Consider the following 20595-nt stretch of genomic DNA (forward strand, 5'->3'; position numbering starts at 1 on the left):
TCCTCTATTTCTAAAACTTTGTCTTTTTTTTTTTTTTTTTGGGAAACAGAGTCTCACTCTGTCACCCCGGCTACAGTACAGCAGCATCATCATAGCTCACCGAAACCTCAAACTCCTGGGCTCAAGTGATCCTCCTGCCTCAGCCTCCTGAGTAGCTGGGAGAATAGGTGCATGCCACCATGCCTGGCTCATTTTTCTATTTTTTGTAAAGACGGGGTCTCTTGCTCAGGCTGGTCTCGAACTCCTAAGCTCAAGTAATCCTCTCGCCTTGGCCTCCCAGAGTGCTAGGATTATAGGCATGAGCCACTGTGCCCGGCCTAAAACTTTCTCATTTTTAAACACATGAATTAAATTTTTTTTCCTCAAACGGGGCTGCCGAGAAACATTAATTCAATTTTTAAAAGAACAACTACTAACTCCACTTGATGTAAAAGTTCAATACCACTGCCCTGGTGCTGCATTAATTTGAATGGGACCAGGATACTCTAGAGTCTAAAGAAACGTATGCCTTATATCACAGGCTTCAATTAATTCAATTTTTAAAAGAACAACTAATAACTCCACTTGATGTAAAAGTTCAATACCACTGCCCTGGTGCTGCATTAATTTGAATGGGACCAGGATACTCTAGGGTCTAAAGAAACCTATGCTTTATATCACAGGCTTCCCCAAAGAATGCTATAAATGAAAATAGCCATATTCAAGGAATAAAATTCTCATTTTGAGAACCCTTTGGGATCTCCCTTCACCAATAACTTTCATAATGGGAGGTGAAGGAGCTGAGACAAACCATCCCTTTGACCAGTAGAAGAGATGGAAAACCAGAAGAAAACAAGCGGTTTCAAGCCCACATTCTTCTTCGCTGGCTTCCACAACCTCAGCCCACAAGCAGGACAAAAGGGCTGACAGAAGGGAAGCCCAAGCAAGGTGTGAGAAAAGGTGCAAAGGAGAATAACGGCCTGGCCAGGTGCACAGTCCACCCACCTCCTTCCTCAGGACCTCCAACTCCCATTGTCACAGCCAGGAGACCAAACAGAGCTTTGGGCTAGGGTCCACTCTTTACTGGAAACAACTAGCCAACTGCAAAGACTAGTACGAGTACAAAAACGTCTCACTTTGTGAGAACTGCCAAAAGCTTCTTTATTACCAACCATAATGACACCAGTGAAAAGCACGGCCTGTGCTTTCCTGCCTCGGCATGTTCCCCTCTGGGCCCAGGTGGTGATGAGCCTGGGGGCAGGGACTCCTCCCTGGAAGGTCTTAGAACAGGTCAAGGGAAGCTCCTTTCAGCCAGGGTCCCCGAGAACAGTGTTACACGCTCTGTCAAACCTGCCCTCCCATGTTACGTACCCACAATAATCCTGCTTACACGGGAACGTCATGAGCTAGTTAGCCTACAATCACAGTTCTGCACACAGCCATGAAGTGGGAACTCCTTACCCAATTCGCCTATTCACACTCCTCACTGAGGGTCCCAGGAAACCCTCCTGGGCCAGCCATCTGGGACATGGTGGGGCTGGAGACTGCAGAGTGTAGGGGACATCTCTGCAATTCCACAGGAGGGAAGACTGAAATATATGAAGCTCCCTTATCTAGACGGCAAAGGAAGAGGCTTAGGGGCTACTTTTGTTACAAGAATTATCAAAGAACCTTGCCCAGATTCCCAACCTTCTAGGGATATTATGATGTTGAAGCAAAACTTATGAGTTGTATGCAAGTGACAACAGCTACTCTAGGCCATAGGACAGCAACAGGGTTTTTGCTTGGTTAAAGGCCTCTCTGCAGCGCAGGCACTGCTCATGTGTGTCTGGAATTTGTTCTGTGCCTCAGGTTTGCTACACATGAGGTAACAGTAATGGCAAGATTACCACCCTGACTCCATTGTCCCCAGAAGATTTCCAGTGCTCACCCTTGTAACACCACCAGCAGTCTGGTCTTCTTGCGGATGTAGGCTGACTGGCGGACAGAGCGGTTCTGTTGGGCCTCCAGGGCACTGGAAAGGTATCTCTGGAAGTGGGCAGCATGAAAACATTCGGAGCTGTCCATGATTTGGCGGTACACCATCCACCTGGAAATGGCAAATGTAATCTCAGCCTGAGAGCCACCTGACAGCCTGGCCCCACAGGCTCAGCCATGGATTCAGGCGTGACCAGTTCTCCCAGAGACATTCTGTCCAGTGAATTCGTACAGGGGAAAGCAATCCTGGCACCACAGGAAAAGGCAGAGGGCACTGGCTGGGTTGGGAGCCCAGTATCCTGAAACCATTATCATTGGGGCTTTTAACAGGAAACCCCTTGCCAAGAGGAAAATGATCAGGGAAGCGCATGACCAACAGGCTTCAGAGCTGAGAGGCACTCACTTCTTAGAGGACCACACAAAAATTGGCTTCAATATGGTGCTCAGTAATACTCTTGCTAAGAGTAAGAGATAGAGTGAAGAACTCAGAATGTTTATAGAACAAAAGCACTACACATAAGGAACTGCTTAACCATTTAGTACTTAATAAACAAGGTCCAATATGTCCCTAAGTATCTCTCCAAAACTCACCTCCTCATTCCCCACCCTAAACTGCCAACCCTCTGGGCAATTTCAGTCTTTCCAATTCCTTTACAGCCTCCTGAAGGAGGCCTTACTTTGGGGTAGACTGACTATATATTAAATGCCTGGTTTAGTCAGCAGGTTGTTTAGTAATCTGACAGCCAGGTGGAAGTAATGGATGAATGGTTTTCCCAATTTCACCTGAACCAACCTGTTCAAGCTGCACCTGAACTCATGCAGTCTCCTTGTGGTCATGGGAGGATCACTTTATCTACCAGCTCCCAAGTTCTTAAACCCATCACGGCCTTGAGTTTCCCAGCCGACTAGGCACACTTCCAGGCCGTTGTGCTTGCTGTCCTGCTGCTACAGTGCTCTCCCTCAGATATCTGCATGGTTCACTCCCTCATTCTTCCGAGTTTTGCTCAAACGTTACCTTTTGAATGAGGTCTTCCCTGACCTTCCAATTTAAAACCGGAATCCCACTCCCAGCCCTGCACTTTCTGTATTTTTCTTTCTCTATTTTCTATACAGCACTTTTCATCAGCTAATATACTATGTTTTCCTTATCTGGTTAATTGTTTGTTTTCCCAAATTAGAATGTAAGCTCCTCGAGGGCAGAGATTTTCTTGTCTGTTTTGTTCATCAATGTGTTCCCTCACACTCAGAACAGTGCCTGGAACCCTGGAGGGAGCAGCACAGTGTGTTACAGGGATGGATGACTACTGTGCCAATACCAGTCACACCAAGGGCCAGTATATGTCTAAGGTTTCCCAGTGCCTAGGTAGGCCCAGGGATAGAATCCCTTTCCCCAAAGCAAAGGCAGCAGCCATACTAACCTGCCATATTCCTTATGCAGAGTGACCAGAAAAGCACAGAGCTCGCTAGCATGACAGCCTGGGAGGCCGGTTACAATGCTGATAATTACCTACGTGAAAGAAAAGTCATGTGGGTTTGCAATTCAACTGCATTGCATTGTGTAAGAAGAGGTTTGGGAGCCAAGCTCTGTGGGTCTGAACCTCAGCACCACCACTCACTAGCTCTGTGACCTTGGGCCAATGACAGAACCAACCTTGTAGGGTGGGTGTCAGGATTAACTTAATTAACATATGAAAAGTGCTTAGAACAGTGCCTGGCACATAGCAAATACCATACAAAATGCAGTGTTACTACTAGAATTTCTATACAGCAGGTTGTGAATACATCAGTTAAAATACAATGCATTAAAAGGCCTGAGACCAGTGGCTTTTGTAAAGCAGACTCAGGATATTTATGACTTATTTCCAAGAGTAACACTTAGGAAAATGTTGGGCAGAAAGGAGGTCCAAAAAGAAAATGCCACGGGCTACCCTGGAGTTTGGCCACCCTGGAATGGTAAACTCTGCAGAGGAGAGGAGTGGTGCTGGGTGTTTCTGCCTGTCTGCCTGTGCCCTCCAAGCCACTGCCTGGGCTAGGTCAAAACTCACTGGTCGTGCGAAGCACTTCTGACTCTTGAGAAGAGGAGCCTGGCTGGACGGTCCTAACCTTACTACACAATGGCACAAAAACAGGCCCCTCTTCTACTTATTCTAAAGTAATTTAAGAAATTCACTGAAAAAGAAGGAGTCATGCAGGGGAGGGCAGGAACCATGCAGTTACTGAAGGAGGTCTATGTGACCGGCATAGCATGATAAGGGCCTCTATGTGTTTTATTTCACGATACACAAGATTCACTAGGATAGGCCCAGTCACAGATAACTTATGCTAAAGCTCAGCCTGGAGCCACTTACCACCTGAGCTGACCACATCCGCACAGAGAAGACGGCTGTGGCTTCCTCTTCTTTTGTGGTACCCAGAAGCTCTCCCTGGTCCCTCTGACCAGGGCCTCTATAATGTATCCCCTTTTGCCCTCTGGGGCACTACTCCATGTAATTGATATTTCGTTTATCTTCCTCCCATCCAGCTCTCCCCATCTGGGCTCCTATTCCTCAGTGTCCAGGCCTTAGCCCCTCAAATCACAGCACAGTGCATACAGCCAGATACATTCATACTTTAAGGCCAGTCCTAGAGCACCTTTTCAAAAAATATAACAAGTAGGCATTTTCAGGCTTTTTATACTCTTGCCTAAGGGAAAAAATGGTGCTTCTAATTGCTTACTGCTTCTGTTTCCTTTTGCAGCTGAGTATCTTCTAGATTTGCATAGAAATAAACACCTTCTTTGAGTCTATTATGACATATGGCTGCAAAGCAATGGTGGGAGGGAGTCAAGTGGAGGGAAGCCTGAGGCAGGAGGGATTAAATCCACTCTGGGGAAGACAATGTTTACAAAGTATCACCTTACCCTGGTGATTCCAGCAAGGACCTAAAAACACAGACACTCACCTCCTTATTAAGCACAATGTATCGACCACTGCCAGGTAAGTCTTTCTTACAACCAGAAAGGGCTGACAGGAAGAGAGCACTGAGCAAAAGTTTAAAAGACCTGGAGAGGCCAGGGAGGGCAAGGCAGGATGCCAGGATTTTATCACTGTCATGGGGCATGGCCAGGGTTAACGCAGACACCCGACACAGTCATTGTACAGGGAGGGTTATGTGTATCATTATGCCAGTATCCAAGGAGGCAGAGAATCTTATAAAAGGGACTCCACCTGAGCTCCCTTTGTTAACTACACAAAAGATCCAAAGGCAGGGTCTCAGGATTATCTTCCTGTGGATTCCCAGCACATTTGGTGAACTCCTACCTTGTCATTTTCTACTCTGTGAGTAGGGTTGATTTCAGCTGGCTGCAGCAGGATAGGAAGATGGGTCCGCATCACAGGCTCCTGACTAATGCTGCTGATGGCAAAATGCTGGAGAAACCTAAAATAACAAAGACAATGCTATTATGTTACCATCACCAGTCTTGCCTAAATGATCACATGAGAAACTCTACTTAATTGCTAAAAAATAAACCTAGTCTCTAGGTTCTCTCTAGAGAATAAAATTGCATATGTGTCACTATTACCTGTTACAACGATCCCAAGAAGCTATAAATAAAAAGGAGCTTAGGAAGGACCAACACTGAGGTTTCCAACATTTGGAAAGTCAATACATTAAGCATCTAAAAACAGAAAAGCAGAGCTCACCAGTCCAGCTCTGGGAGTTTAGCTGAGAGTAGCTTTAGAGAACTCCGTTTCTCCACAGCAGGATGGCTCAGGGCACTGAAGAGCGTCTGTGCACTGGAGTGTCTAGAATATCAAAAGCTCACAGATTAGAACTCCCTCTCCCTACAGCACACACACTTTACACAACTTGTTCTGATCCTTTCAAGCCAGAGGCCAGGGACAGAGTCAACTCTTCCAAAATAAGCATCTCTGTGACTTAAACAAAATGTGGCATTAGTGCATGATGACTGGTATGCCCACATAGGAAGGCTGGCCCCAAACCCCTTGACCACACTATGTGAGTTGCTGATCCTTGGTGGATCTCATCACTCTTGCTTTCTCTTTCCAAGGGCGCCGGCTACCTGCAAGTTGGCAGCATTGAAATGACTGTGCTGGCCCTTTCAGAAGCCAGGACCCCTGTGTTACATAACGCAAGGCATCCTGCAGTGAGAGCACACCCACAAAGCTTAGGGAAGCAAGCATAAACACTGAAGGCAGCCACTTACAATTTCTTTTGTTCCACAGATAATCCATCTTCCTGGATCACTTTTAAAGAGAGCCCTGAGTTATCCTGCTGTTGCCAGGGGGAGAAGACCTAAACAAAACACAATTTGAGAAAAGAACACTTTAAACCCAACAACAGGATATGGAACCCACATGGGGATTTAATGGTTGTTGAAAAGCTAGACTGTCAGTGCAGAGAAAAACCACTATAACAAACAAGTTTGCTTCAAAAATAGAGCCTGAAGCAATTCTGTTCTGTATTTTTTAAAATCAGAATGTCTTTCTGGGTTCCTTCTCCTTAGGGATTCTGCTTCTTCAGAGCTCAGGAAGCATGGAGGAAGGTATCAGGTGACTTTGTTCTGGTTCCCTGGTGATGGGGCAGATAGACAGGAGTGGTTAAAGTAACTCCTGCCTGGAGGCAGAGGGGTGGCTGCAGGGAATCCAAAGGGAATCCAGAGGAATCCAAAGTAAAGACTTCCCAGATCGGAAAGACAAGCACAAGGAGGTAGGAAGACCCAGCAGGCAGTATGGGGGAGACACAGGCTGGGCTGAGAAGCTACTCTGCAGCCACGGTCAGCTCCTCTCTCTGCCATGTTCTACAAATCTGTCCTAAGGGAGGGACACTGTCCCCTCACAAGCGGGGCAATCACACCTTTCAAAGAATTCCTACCAGTCATGAGGCTGGCCATCAGTTTAACTTTGGCTATTGCTTGGTCTCTAAGTGGGTCGTATAATTCTTGGTAAATTCCTTCACTTGTGTAATCTGTGCTGAGCACCTATAATGTGCAGATTGCCGGGTGGCACCATTTACAAGGGCAGGGACTGTGCCCCACAGGGACAGAGAGCACAGGGTGGGGGAGAGAGCTCTAATCCAGTAGGTAGGGCTCAACAATTCAATAAAGTAACTAAAAGGGAAGTAAGTCTAAATAGGATTTAAAGGGAACAAAGCAGATTTTTCTTAAAGGCTAAAAGAAGCCTTTTGTTCAGTTTCTTTAGGCTCTCACCCCCCACTGCCAAGCGCATCATTCTAGAACCCGAAGGAATTAGAAGTAGTCACCCCCACCACCAGCCAACTCTCCCTCTCATCACTTCAGTATTAGCTCCAAGGCACTGCCTTACCATCTAAATTGCTACAGAAAAAAATAGTAGTTGCTGTGCTGAATAATGACCGATGTTACCTCTGAGTAAAATGCCTGGTATATCTTTGATTTGGGGAAAAGGGCAATCATCAGAAAATTGCTTGATCCATGGAAATGAACTGGGAGATGAGGAAGCATTGAGCTTTTGAAGTCTATGAGAAGGGCAGCAACAATACTGGTAGAATCCTAAAGAGAGAAAGAGGAAGCATCAGCGAGTAGAGCCATTTCCATGATTCTAGCCGTTGCAACTATTGGCAGAACACATAGGATCAATTTCAGTGCAATTATTTTCACATTATGTGGTTTACTGGGGTTCAGTATAGATGTGCTTCCCAATACCCAGTTATAGAAGATATAGAAAGTACAAGGATTTTTTTCCCTTAAGCTAAAATGTCACATCAAAATTCCTCCTAGGGTATTAAATCCTCATCAGATATATGATTTGCAATTATTTTCCCCCATTCTGTGGCTTGTCTTTTTACTCTCTTTATAGTGTCCTTTGATGCATAGAATTTTTTAATTTTGATAAAGTCCAATTTATAGATTCTCTTTTGTTGTCTGTGCTTTTGATGTCATATCCAAGAAATCATTTCCAAATCCAATGTTATAAAGATTTTCTCCTATGTTTTCTTCTGAGTTTTATTGTTTTAGTTCCTATGTTTAGGTTTTTTGATCCATTTTGAGTTAATTTTTGTATGTAGGATAACATAAGGGTCCAACTTCATTCTTTTACATGTGATATCCAGTTTCCCAGCACCATTTGTTAAAAAAGACTGTCTTACTGACATTGGTTTTGGCACTATTGTCAAAAATGATTTGATGCAAGGATTTCTTTCTGGGTTCTCTATTCTATTCCACTGGTCTGTCTGACCTTATTCCAGCACCAAACTGTAAGGTTACTGTAAGTTTGTATAAGTTTTGAAACAAGGAAGTATGAGTCTTCCAACTTTGCTTTACCTTTTTAAGATTGTTTTGACTAATTGGGGTCTCCTGAGATTCCATATGAATTTTAGGATGAGTTTTACTATTTCTGCAAAAACTGCCACTGGGATTTTGATAGAGATTGCATTGAATCTGTAGATTGCTTTGGGTAGTATTGTTGTCTTAAAAATATTAAGTCTTCTGATCCATGAACATGGATATCTTTCCATTCATTTAGGTCATCTCTAATATTTCGGTAAAGTTCTATAGTTTACAGTGTATAAGTCTTTCGCATTCTTGGTTAATTTGTTCCTTAGCATTTCATTCTACTATAAACAGAATTGTTTTCTTAATATCCTTTTCAGTTTGTTCATTGCTAGGGTATTGAAATGTAACTGATTTTTGTATGTTGATTTTTGTATCCTGCAACTTTGGTGACTTTGTTTATTAGTTCTAATGGTGTGGAATCTTCAGGGTTTTCTACATGTAAGACCATGTCATTTATAACATGGTCTTACTTCTTTCTTTCCAATTTGGATGCCTTTTTATTTCTCCTTTTTCCCTAACTACTCTGGCTAGAACTTCCAATACTATGTTGAAGAGAAGTGGCAAAAGCTGGCATCCTTGTTCCTAATCTTAGGGGAAGAGGGTTTGTTCTTTTTTATAAAGAACATTTAATTTATCATTATAAAAGTAATATGTTCATTAAACAAAATTTTGAAAAAAATAAAAAATAGAACAGAGAAGAAAGTTAAGAAAAGATTAGGCCGGGTGCCGTGGCTCACGCCTGTAATCCTAGCACTCTGGGAGGCCGAGGCAGGTGGATCGCTCGAGGTCAGGAGTTCGAGACCAGCCTGAGCAAGAGCGAGACCCCCGTCTCTACTAAAAAGTAGAAAGAAATTATCTGGCCAACTAAAAGTATATACAGAAAAAATTAGCCGGGCATGGTGGTGCATGCCTGTAGTCCCAGCTACTCGGGAGGCTGAGGCAGAAGGATCGCTTAAGCCCAGGAGTTTGAGGTTGCTGTGAGCTAGGCTGATGCCACGGCACTCACTCTAGCCTGGGCAACAAAGCGAGACACTGTCTCAAAAAAAAAAAAAAGAAAAGAAAAGATTAATCCAAAGTCCTATCACCTAAATCCAACTATTGCTAACATTTTATGTACTTTTCCTTCCAGTCTTTTTTTCCCTACTCATTCATTGACTTGTCTTTTTTAGGTGGTAGGAAGTCATATTTATTACTACAGTTCCATATCCTGTTTTTAAAACAATTTACCATTACCATCTGCTGTGTTATTCAACACATACTATCTGTAAACATTTCCAGTGACTGCATTCTACTGCCCTATTAGGTGCCCACCCCCTCCGCCATGGCTGGACATCCACATTAGCTATTCCAGTTCTCCTCTGCCAACAGTTCCTTTTGTTTGCTCTTTGCTTATTTCCTGTTACACATGATAGCAGCAGGCTGTTTCTGATACGCTTCCCTATATTTGTTAAGTAGCCTCACGTCCTCTAAATACCCCTGACCTGGGACTCACTGTGTGCATGTTAATAAAGATAGAGCTCTTTATAAAAAAAGAAATATTAACTCATTTGTTTTAATCAGCAAAAATGTTTTTTCCAATTTTTTTTTGCCTTTTAATTGTTTTTGAAATATTTTTTAAAAAATATTTTTATTTTTAATTGACATAATTGTACATATTTATGGGGTACAATGTGTTGTTTCAATACATGTATACATTGTCTCAAAACTGAATAATTTTTTATTCAATTTATATAACAGGATAATTAACATATCCATCACCTCAGACATTTATTATTTCTTTGTGGTGGGAACATTCAAAATCCTCTCCTCTAGCTATTTTGAGATGTATAATTTATTGTTGAGTATAGTCACCCTACTGTGCAATAAAACACTAGAACTTACTTTTCCTTTCTAATTGTAACTGTACCCATTGACCAACCTCTCCTTATCCCTGAAATACTTTTTAGAGTTTTATATTACTAACTAGTCTGATAAATTTCATGATATATCCATACAATGGAAGACCACTCAGCAATAAAGAGGAACTAGCTATTGATGAATCTAAAAATCATTATGCTAAGTGGAAAATGCCAGACTCAAAGGGTACAGAATGTATGATATTCATTTATACAACATTTTAGAAAATGCAAACTAATATACAATGATAAAAAACTAATCAGTTGTTATCTGAAGTCAAGAGTAGAGGGAAGGCCGAGCATGATGGCTCATGCCTGTAATCAATCCTAGCACTCTGGGAGGCCAAGGCGGGAGGATCACTTGAGCTCAGGAGTTTAAGACCAGACCGAACAAGAGTGAGACCCTGTTCCTACTAAAAATAGAAAAATTATCTGGGCATCATGGCATGCGCCTGGAGCCTAGCTACTCGGGAGGCTGAGGCAAAAGGATCACTTGAGCCCAGGAGTTTGAGGTTGTAGTGAGCTACAATGATGCCACTGCACTTTACCTAGGGCAAGAGAGCAAGACTCTTGTCTCCAAAAAAAAAAAAAGGTGGAGAGAAAGCTGAACTGCAAAAGGGCATGAGGAAACTTTTTGGAGTGATGAAAATCTTTTGTATCTTGATTGTGATGGTGGTTTCATGAGTGTATATATCTGTCAAAGCTTTAAATGAACATAGTTATTAAGTGGTCAAATTTGACTAACTTTTCCTTTACAATTTCTTACATTGTTTCTAAGCTTAGAAAGTTTTCCTGCTCCTGGAAGATTCATAAATATTCTTTTTTTTTTTTTTTTTGAGACAGAGTCTCGCTTTGTTGCCCAGGCTAGAGTGAGTGCCATGGCATCAGCCTAGCTCACAGCAACCTCAAACTCCTGGGCTCAAGCGATCCTTCTGCCTCAGCCTCCCGAGTAGCTGGGATTACAGGCATGGGCCACCATGCCCAGCTAATTTTTTTCTATATATATTTTTAGTTGGCCAGATAATTTCTTTCTATTTTTAGTAGAGACGGGGTCTCGCTCTTGCTCAGGCTGGTCTTGAACTCCTGACCTTGAGCGATCCACCCACCTCAGCTTCCCAGAGTGCTAGGATTACAGGCGTGAGCCACCGCGCCTAGCCTAAATATTCATTTTTATATTCTTCTTACTACTTGTGAAATTTAAAAATATTTAATTTTCACCTGTCAGAAGTTTATTTTGATTTTTTGGTAGGGGTAAGATCGATTATATTTTCCCTCCAAATCAGTTAACTTATCCCAACACTGTTTCTTGAATGATTCTCATCCTTTTTTCCTTGATGTTGTAAGACTCTTTAACCTAGTATCAAAGCTTTTATTTAGTAGGGCCATACAATCTGGCCGGTTGGTCAGACTGCATTTCTGAACAGCCTTCAAGGCAGCAGGCTCTATGAAGAAGAAATATTTGCTCAAAGAATTCATTTTCTGAGCCACCTGACCAAAATACCTCATCTGGTCTCTGTCCTGGCTCCCAAACAGGCTAGTTTTGAGGCTGAGACCAGGCAGAGTGGAGGCCTTCCCTCCGCTCTTGTGTCACACGAAGAGACAAGCTGTGCCCCAGCCCTGGGTACAGGCTAGGAAAACTCATAGCTACCCTCTTCCCCCAATGGGAAGGGGAAGTGTTGGTGTAGACTGGTAAACTTAGAGGGTGGTTCTGGGGGGTGGAACTTTCACAGAGCTGGAGGTTAAGCTAGAGTGGGGGAGGTGGAGGGAGATAGGGCTAAGCCCTCACCAGGAAAATTAGCCATTTCTCTCCCTCTTTGGCGCACTTATAATTCTGTCCCATGCTAAGGTGCCAGTGGAGTCTCATCAAGGGCAGGACGTAGCTCCTTTCCAGTTCTTAAGTGGGTGAGCCTTTGTGTCTCTGGGCTGGAGGCCATCTGTGAGGGGCTACTGGAGGCCTTCTTCAGCCTGCCCTCTAGTCCTCTTTGGGATGAGTGGATTGGGAATGGGGAGCCGCAGGCCATTCTGGCTAGAAGCCCTTCTAGCTAAGCCCTTTACAGAACAGTGAGGTTGGCAAGGCTCATAAGAGCCCTGAGAGTGCCCTGGCCTCACCCTGCCTGCTACAATGGCTGGGCCGGTTCCTGACCTCCTGCCCTGTGGTAATGGGAGGAGGCAAGAGTTACTTGGCTTTTCCCTTAGAAGTGTGAGAACCTTTCTGACCACAAAATCCATTGACTAGTAAAACACCTACCCCATCATAGAAGGAAATGGAATTCATGTGATCCTTGGAAATGACGATACTTCCGTGATGACGGTGAGAAAACAGAAGGCCGCTAGAGAAGAAATTCACATTCCCTGGAAGGAAAAGAGAGCTGGTCAGAACTGGAGAGCTGGATCCTGGGGGCCAGATGCCAGTGTGCCTTTGCAGGCACCAGGACACACCAGAGTGGTAACTGGAGACCAGTATCAGTAGCGTTTAAGTTACACGATTTGTACGCTAAGCCCTGTGCTCTGAGGAAGCCAAAGTAACCCCCCCACACAAAGCCTCAGAGAAAAATAAGGCATCAGACACAGTCTTTGCATAAGAATTAGCAAAAAACCCAAGTGAATAAACTATCAGCTGATGGAAGAAGCAAAATTCACATTCTCTTATGGGTGTCTTCAATGGGTGTCTTCCAGGGAAAAAAGCTAAAAGACTTGGGTATGCCTGCTCCATTACTGAGTTTATAGATTCCTCTTTCTCCTGCGTTGGCAGAATCTGGCTCAGCCCTAAAGAGACTGCATCTCTCACTTTAGGGCCCAAAGAGGAGCACTAGGATCTCAGCTGAAGGTAACCTAAGGGTCCCTGTGCCCAGCAAAGGAGCACAGACACTGGGGGCCTGCTGTTCTGTAGTTCACAAAAGCAAGATGGGTGGCAAGTGGACACTGGATTGGGTTCCTCAGGATGAGGATTCAGGTCTAAGTACAGCTGCTGCTTCCTGAGTGGCCAAGGTCATAGAGAGTAGCTCAGTCTAGGCTCTGGGGAGCAGACAACAGAAAAGATGGACAACTAAGAAGACAGAGATTAAGGCTGGGCCTGGACTTGTTTGGAAACCCAAAAGAAGCACCCAGAGTACCTACCCATAAGACCCCTGGGTGAGGTTGCTCTTTGAGGCTACTCCACGCTGGATTCTCTCCCTTTCTGTAACAGTCTTTCTTTTTTCTTGACACAGAGTGTAGTGGCGCGCTGTCACCCTGGCTAGAGTGCAGTGGCACGTCATCATAGCTCACTATAACCTCAAACTCCTGGGCTTAAGCGATCCTCCTGCTTCAGCCTCCTGAGTAGCTGGGACTACAAGCACACAATACCATGCCTGGCTAATTTTTTCTATTTGTAGTAGAGACAGGATCTCACTCTTGCTCAGGCTGATCTCAAACTCCTGAACTCAAGCGATACTCCTGCCTCGGCCTCCCAGAGTGCTAGGATTATAGAAGTGAGCCACGACGTCCAGCGGTAACAGCCTTTCTTTCCATGTTTTCACATACAAAGAAGAGATAAAGTAGTTATTGGAGCTCAAGGTACAGGCTTGAGTATATTATCATTAATATCTTATTGCCAAGGCAAAGGACAAGAGACAAGGAGGGACTGATTCATTCCTCGAGTTGTAGCTCTAGAAAAGCAGCCCCCAAAGCTCTGCAGTTGTAATGACAAGAAGAGCAAGATCAGGAGTCTAGGGGCTGTCTTTGCTTCCTAGGTGAAGATTGGAAGACTGCAGGTTCAGAAGGATTCCTGAGGAGGTGGAGTTTCAGAAGGAAGGGAAGGGCCTAGTTAGTGTTCATTAATGGGGCATGGGAAGAAGTGGGGGAGGTGGAGACAGTTTTTAGGCACAAGAGGAAGGACTGGAGCCTGCCTATGAAGAACTAGATGTCCAGTAGGAGGGACATGTCAACCCTACCATCTGGGGCAGCAGCAGCAGTGACCAGCCAGCCCAGTTCAAGCCACCTAGGTTCAAGCCCTATAAACCTCCCACCCTCCAACAAGTAGCCAGGCTTCCCCTGCACATTGCCTTGCCCTGTGGCCCTCTTGCAATGAGGCCACTCTTGCCCCAGGCCTCATCCTGCACCAACCCCAAGATTCCCACTGCTGCTCCCAAACCTTTTACTTCCACCTTGACATGATACATTCATTCCCTTAGAGACAGGCCCCCCTACTTCCTTCACTGCTCACATCTACTGCCTTCCTGATCATGCCACATTTCCAAAAGCTTCTGACCATGCTCAGTCTTCCTTTCCAACACCAACACTTCCATTCCTTGAGAGCTCAAGGGGATGGCCTGTGGTACCCTCTGGCCTCACTCTCCTAAACGCCAACTCCACACCAGTAAAGCTGTACCAGAATGTTGTAACTTCTGCAATCTCCAGCCCCAGCAGCTGCTCTCTGACTCCAGCACCCCATCACCCTTCCAGCCTCCCTCCGAATGCCCATCCTCTGATGTCACTGAGCCTTCATAGCCATCAGTCCCCCCATTTTCCCTTTGTTGCTTAGAAATTTGTGACATTCTTCTCATCCATATCAAGGGCAGATCCTCTAAGACAGGACTTAGCTTTAATCTCTGTTTTGCCAAGAGAAAGGGCTGGGAACAGATTTTACTCAGTATTTACTAAGCACCAAGCATGTCATATACATTATAGTTTTCTGTTTTCACAATTTTAAGAGGTGGTACTATTTTTCTCATAGGACTGATGAGGGAACTCAAACTTAGAGAGATTTCCCCCAAAGTGACAGAATTACCCGGTAATGGAGCTAGATACACAACATAAGTTTGTCTGATGCCAGAGCACTGTACCACACTGGGTTCCTTCAGTTCTCTCACTCCTTTTTTCCTTCGGTTTCCCTCTGTGCAAAACCCAGGCGTGGCTAACCTGATGGTGTGCATTTTCTGCTTCCTCAACAGGCCACAGTGCTGCCCAACAGCCGTCCACTGCTTCTCCCAACTCCTTCCACCAGCACTAGAGAGCTCATCCAAGACCTTCCACACCCTCCTAAGACCACAGCCTATCAACCTGCAACAAGATGAGTCTGTTCACTGTTTCCAGAGATAAGAGGGCCATGAGGAAGAAACTGCTCCCCAACCTACTGCCTAAGATCTGCACCCTTCCCTGTCTTGGGCTCATCCCTCTACCTGTGTACCTCCAAAGAGGAGTTCTCAGAAACAAGTCCAGTATCACTCAAGGGCCTCCTGGACAAATGTCAAAATCTTTCCAGAGCTTCCAGAAAATAAGCACAGATGGGAGAAGTTGGCATGTTCCACCTATTCACTCGGAAGATGAGAAAGAGGTGGATGAAGGAGGTCATCTCCAGCACTTCCTCTCCTCCGACTCTGAGCCTCAAAACAGAATGGAAAAGACTACAACAGAAATTCACAAGACAATGCTGAAAAAGCACTCATTATGGGGCACAGTCCAGGACAAGGTCTCAGTAAACAGGATCTCTCCTGCGATTGCAGCCACCTCTCAGCCTGGCTCTTTGAGCAGTAGCTCTGTCTTTATTCTCAGAGCACATAAGAGATAAATGAAGTGACTCACTGGGTGGCCCAGTGCCAGTGCTCTGGTCTCTGAGGTCCTAATCCACTTGAAATGATAATACTTCTGGTATCTGCTCTGGATGCTTGACTGTCAGACTGTGGTCTGAAGGGACATGCCTTTGCAGGGGTTTCTCAGGGACTGGGATAGCCAAGTCCTGAGGAGCTCTCCCTGGCTCCTTGTCTCATCCTTGGTGCCCATAGTGGATGAGTTCTGTCTTTCCTTTTCCATCCTGTAAATCAGAAAACCCAAGGTAAGAGGAGGTTTCCCATCACTGCCCCCCAAAGCAGTAGGGGACTACAGCATGGTTTGCCTTTGACTGACCCCTGCATCCCTGGAAGTCCAATAGGAGAGGGATGAGCCCTCAGGACAAAACAAGACATAAAGTGTCAATGAAGAGTTTGGGTTTTCCTCTTTCAGACAACTGGTGTACTATACAAATAAAAATCTTCCAACAGTCCAGCTTGTGTGAAGAGGGAACATTTACCACTACCAGGGAAATATTAAGATACAATGTTTAGATGATTTTCCTTCTGTGTCTGTGATAGTGTGTGAAATGTACACAAGCGAGTTAAAGAAAAAAAACCAAAGCAAGAACAACAAAACCCAGATGTCTATGCACTCACCACCCAGCCTAAGAAATCGAGCATTACTAGTACCTTTGAAGCCCCCTGGCTGTCCTTCCTCAATGGCAGCCCTTCCTTTCCACCCAGGGAAACCAACATCCTGAATTCTGGGTAGTTTTACCATACTTGAACATATCAATAAACTATATATTATATAGTCTTGTCTGGTTTTGATTTTAAGTAAATGAAATCCTAATCTGAGTTCTTCCGTGACTTGCTTTCCTCTCTTGACATTCTGTTCCTGTGAGTCATACATATTATAGGTAATATGTAGCTGTATAATTCATTCATGCTCAGTACTGTAGAGAACTTTCTTTTTTAAAATATCCCTAACAGCTTCCTGTGGACACAAGGCAGGGTGTGGACACACACACACACGGGTGTAGAATGAAGGCAGCAGACAGCAGACTACCACTGCCTGGGCCTTCCCAATACATGAAGGTGAAAGTCAGCCTGGTCAAGAGGGTTCTCACAATGTGTCTACTGGGAAACGATGTGTCCCAGGTTTCAACGGAATCAGTATCCTCCTCCTCACTGCTGAACAACCTCTGCCCAAAGTACAAACACTCTGGAATTTGTAAATCACTACAGGGAGAATGAACAAGCTGCCTGAGTTCAACCATTCACTGAGACCTGAAGGAAATAGCAGAACCCAAACATGTATGGTCAACTGATTTAACAAAGGTGCAAAGACAATTCAAAGGAGAAAGGAGAGACTTTTCAACAAATGGCACTACAAAAACTGGATATTCCTATGTAAAACAATGAACATCAAGACGTACCTCGCACTGGAAATTCTACCCATGCTCCCTAGCCACAGAGGAACACCTCATACTTCACAGAGACATTGCCTAGAGGAGCAGTCCCCAACCTTTCTGGCACCAGGGACCATTTTCAAGGAAGACAATTTTTCCATGGACCGGGAAGGGAAGGGACAGTTTCAGAATGACTCACGTGCATTACATTTAATGTGCACTTTATTTCTATTATTATTACATTGTAATATATAATGAAATAATTATACAATTCACCATAGGTTGGGGACCCCTGGTGTAGAATACTCAAAAGGATTTTGCCTTGCTAGTTGGGCAAAATTAGCCCTACATTAAACACTGCTCTGCCTCTAGCCTATGAAGCTTAAAAGCAAGACTCAAAGGATAGGATTTGAAAAACAGATATTAAAAACAGTTATAATTGTATCCATACATTTAAGAAGCTGGAAGAAAGACCGAACCATATTAGCTTGAGACATAAAAGATACAAAAAAAGATCCAATTGAATGGCTACAAACGAAAAGTACAATGTCTGAGAAGAAAATACACAGGATGAGATTAACGGCATTAGACAATACAGAAGAAATGGTAAATCAGAATATACAGAAACAGAAACTATGCAAAATAAAACACACAGAGCAAAACAATGGTATAGAACATCAGGGAGCTGTGGGACAACTTCAAGTAGCCCAATATACATGTAACTGGAGTCCCTGAAGGAGAGAAGAAAAATTATTTAAAGAAATAATGGCTGAAAAATTTCAAAATTTCAGGAAAACTATAAATCCATTGATCAAAGAAGCTAAACAAATCCCAAGCACAAGCAACATGAAGAAAACCACATCAAGTCACACCAAAATCAAATTGCTAAAAAAAAAAAAAAAAAAAATCAAATTGCTTAAAATCAGTGGTAAAAGGAAAGAAAATCTTAAAAGCAGCCAGATGGAATAAAGATACCTTACACAGAAAAGAACAAAGACAAAGATGGCAGTAGATTTCTGCCCCAAAACAAGTGAGAAGACAGTGGAGTGGATAGAAATTTAAAACACTTTTTCTTTATATCAAAAATTATAAAAACTTAGATAAAATGAAAAAATTCCAAGTTTCCAAGACTCACTCAAATAGAAATTGAAAACCTGAATAATCCCATAACCACTAAAGAAATTAAATCAGCAGTTGAAAATCTTCCTTAAAAAGTAAACCATAATGCCCTTCAGTGTTTGTTTTGTTTTATTTTGTTTTGATTTTGGGAGACTTGGTCTCACTCTGTTGCCCAGGCTGACACGTAGCGGCATGATCACAGCTCACTGCAACCTTGAATTCCCAGGCTCAAGCGATCCTCCTGCCTCAGCCTTCCTACTATGTAGGACTACAGGCATGCTGTAGTCCTGGCTAATTTTTAAATTTTTCTATAGGGATGAGGTCATACTATGTTGTCCAGGCTTGTCTCCAACTCCTGGCCTCAAGTTAGCCTGTCACCTCGGCCTCCTAAAGTGCTAAGATTACAGGTGTGAGCCACTGCACCCAGCCCCTTCAATGTTTTGCTGTTGTTTTTTTTTTTTTTTTTTTTTTTGAGACAGAGTCTCACTCTGTTGCCCGGGCTAGAGTGCCGTGGCATCAGCCTAGCTCACAGCAACCTCAAACTCCTGGGCTCAAGTGATCCTTCTGCCTCAGCCTCCCAAGTAGCTGGGACTACAGGCATGCGCCACCACACCTGGATAATTTTTTCTATATAGTTTTAGTTGTCCATCTAATTTCTTTCTATTTTTTCTTCTTCTTCTTCTTTTTTTTTTTTTTTTTGAGACAAGAGTCTCGCTTTGTTGACCGGGCTAGAGTGAGTGCGGTGGCGTCAGCCTAGCTCACAGCAACCTCAAACTCCTGGGCTTAAGCGATCCTACTGCCTCAGCCTCCAGAGTAGCTGGGACTACAGGCATGCGCCACCATGCCCAGCTAATGTTTTCTATATATATTTTTAGTTGGCCAGATAATTTCTTTCTATTTTTAGTAGAGACGGGGTCTCGCTCAGGCTGGTCTCGAACTCCTGACCTCAAGCGATCCACCCGCCTCGGCCTCCCAGAGTGCTAGGATTACAGGCGTGAGCCACCGCGCCTGGCCTCTATTTTTTTTTTTTTTTTAGTAGAGACGGGGTCTCACTCTTGTTCAGGCTGGTCTCGAACTCCTGAGCTCAAATGATCCTCCCGCCTTGGCCTCCCAGAGTGCTAGGATTACAGGCGTGAGACACCGCGCCTGGCCCCCTTCAATGTTTTATAAGCAAGTACGACCAAAGAATCAAGGAATAAATAATTCAGATCTTATGCATAGTATTTCAGCCAGGCTCAGTGGCTCACGCCTATAAACCTAGCACTCCAGGAGGCCAAGGCGGGAGGATCACTAGAAGTCAGGAGTTTGAGACCAGCATGAGCAAGAGCAAGATCCCCATCTCTACTAAAAATAGACAAAATTAGCTGGGCATAGTGGCTTATACCTATAGTCCCAGCTACTCAGAAGGCTGAGATGGAGGATCACTGGAGCCCAGGAAACTGAGGTTGCAGTGAGCTATGATGACCCCACTGCACTCTAGCCAGGGCGACAGAGCGAGACTCTGGCATTCATAAATAAATAGATAGATAGATAGATAAATAAAATTCTATAATAAAGGGGTAAAAAAGCATTCCTTGGCTCATGAATCCCAAACTAGAAATTACAATACAAAAATGGAAAATTAAAGCTAATCTCATTTATAATAATCCTAATCAAATTTATTAGCAAACTCAGCAGTATATTTAAAAAAAAAAAAAAAAAGATTCCTTTAATCCTGCCCATGAATGCAGAACTGTATATTATGTTAACAGATTAAAGGAACAAGTTTGTAAGTATAGGCAAAAAAGCATTTGATAAAAATCAAGAAATAGTCAAGATGAAAACTTTTACCAAACTTGTAATGAAAGGGAACTTCCTTACTCTGATAAAAGTATCTACAAAACAAAATCTACAACAAATATCAAAATACACAGGAAGCACTAAAGCATTCTCTGTTAGACAGGAATAACACAAGGGTGCCTATTATCACTACTTCTATCTTGTGGCGTCCTGGTGTTCTGGGCTAGTGAAAGGAAGATAAAGAAATATAAAGAGGCCAGTCTGAAGGTAATGAGTTATCTCAATTGATTGTTCACAGTCAGTTACAGATCGAACTCCTTGGTCTAATCTTTCTCCCTTCTCACTACTGCACTTGACTAGCCTTAAAAAAAATTAAATTAAAAAAAAAAGAAAAAAATATAAAGAATAAGAACTGGAAAGGAAGAAATAAAGCTATCATAATTCACAGATCATATGAGTGCTTATAAATAAAACTACAAAGAATCTAGATTATTAGAATTAATAGAGAATATAGTAAAGTTGAGGGACACAAAGTCAATATACGAATATCCAATGTAGATAATCCTATCACCAGCAATTCCACTACAACCTAT

General features: G+C 43.5%; 1 protein-coding gene across 5 annotated transcripts in view; it reads right to left on the reverse strand.

Annotated features, from left to right (window-relative positions):
• DNAAF9 (dynein axonemal assembly factor 9) overlaps positions 1-20595 on the reverse strand; it is a 114482-nt gene that overhangs the window by 31149 nt on the left and 62738 nt on the right. For 4 of the 5 annotated variants that reach the window (XM_045528980.1, XM_045528982.1, XM_045528985.1 and 1 more), the window contains 7 exons: positions 12413-12516; positions 7340-7486; positions 6164-6252; positions 5640-5741; positions 5256-5373; positions 3375-3463; positions 1910-2068 (listed from right to left, as the gene is read on the reverse strand). In XM_045528980.1, the coding sequence (XP_045384936.1) occupies positions 1910-2068; positions 3375-3463; positions 5256-5373; positions 5640-5741; positions 6164-6252; positions 7340-7486; positions 12413-12516 (808 nt within the window). The remainder of the gene's footprint in view (positions 1-1909; positions 2069-3374; positions 3464-5255; positions 5374-5639; positions 5742-6163; positions 6253-7339; positions 7487-12412; positions 12517-20595) is intronic. The other variant, XM_045528984.1, reaches the window with a different exon arrangement.

The sequence above is a fragment of the Lemur catta genome, chromosome 17, assembly GCF_020740605.2.
Source record: "Lemur catta isolate mLemCat1 chromosome 17, mLemCat1.pri, whole genome shotgun sequence".
Lineage (NCBI taxonomy): Eukaryota > Metazoa > Chordata > Mammalia > Primates > Lemuridae > Lemur > Lemur catta.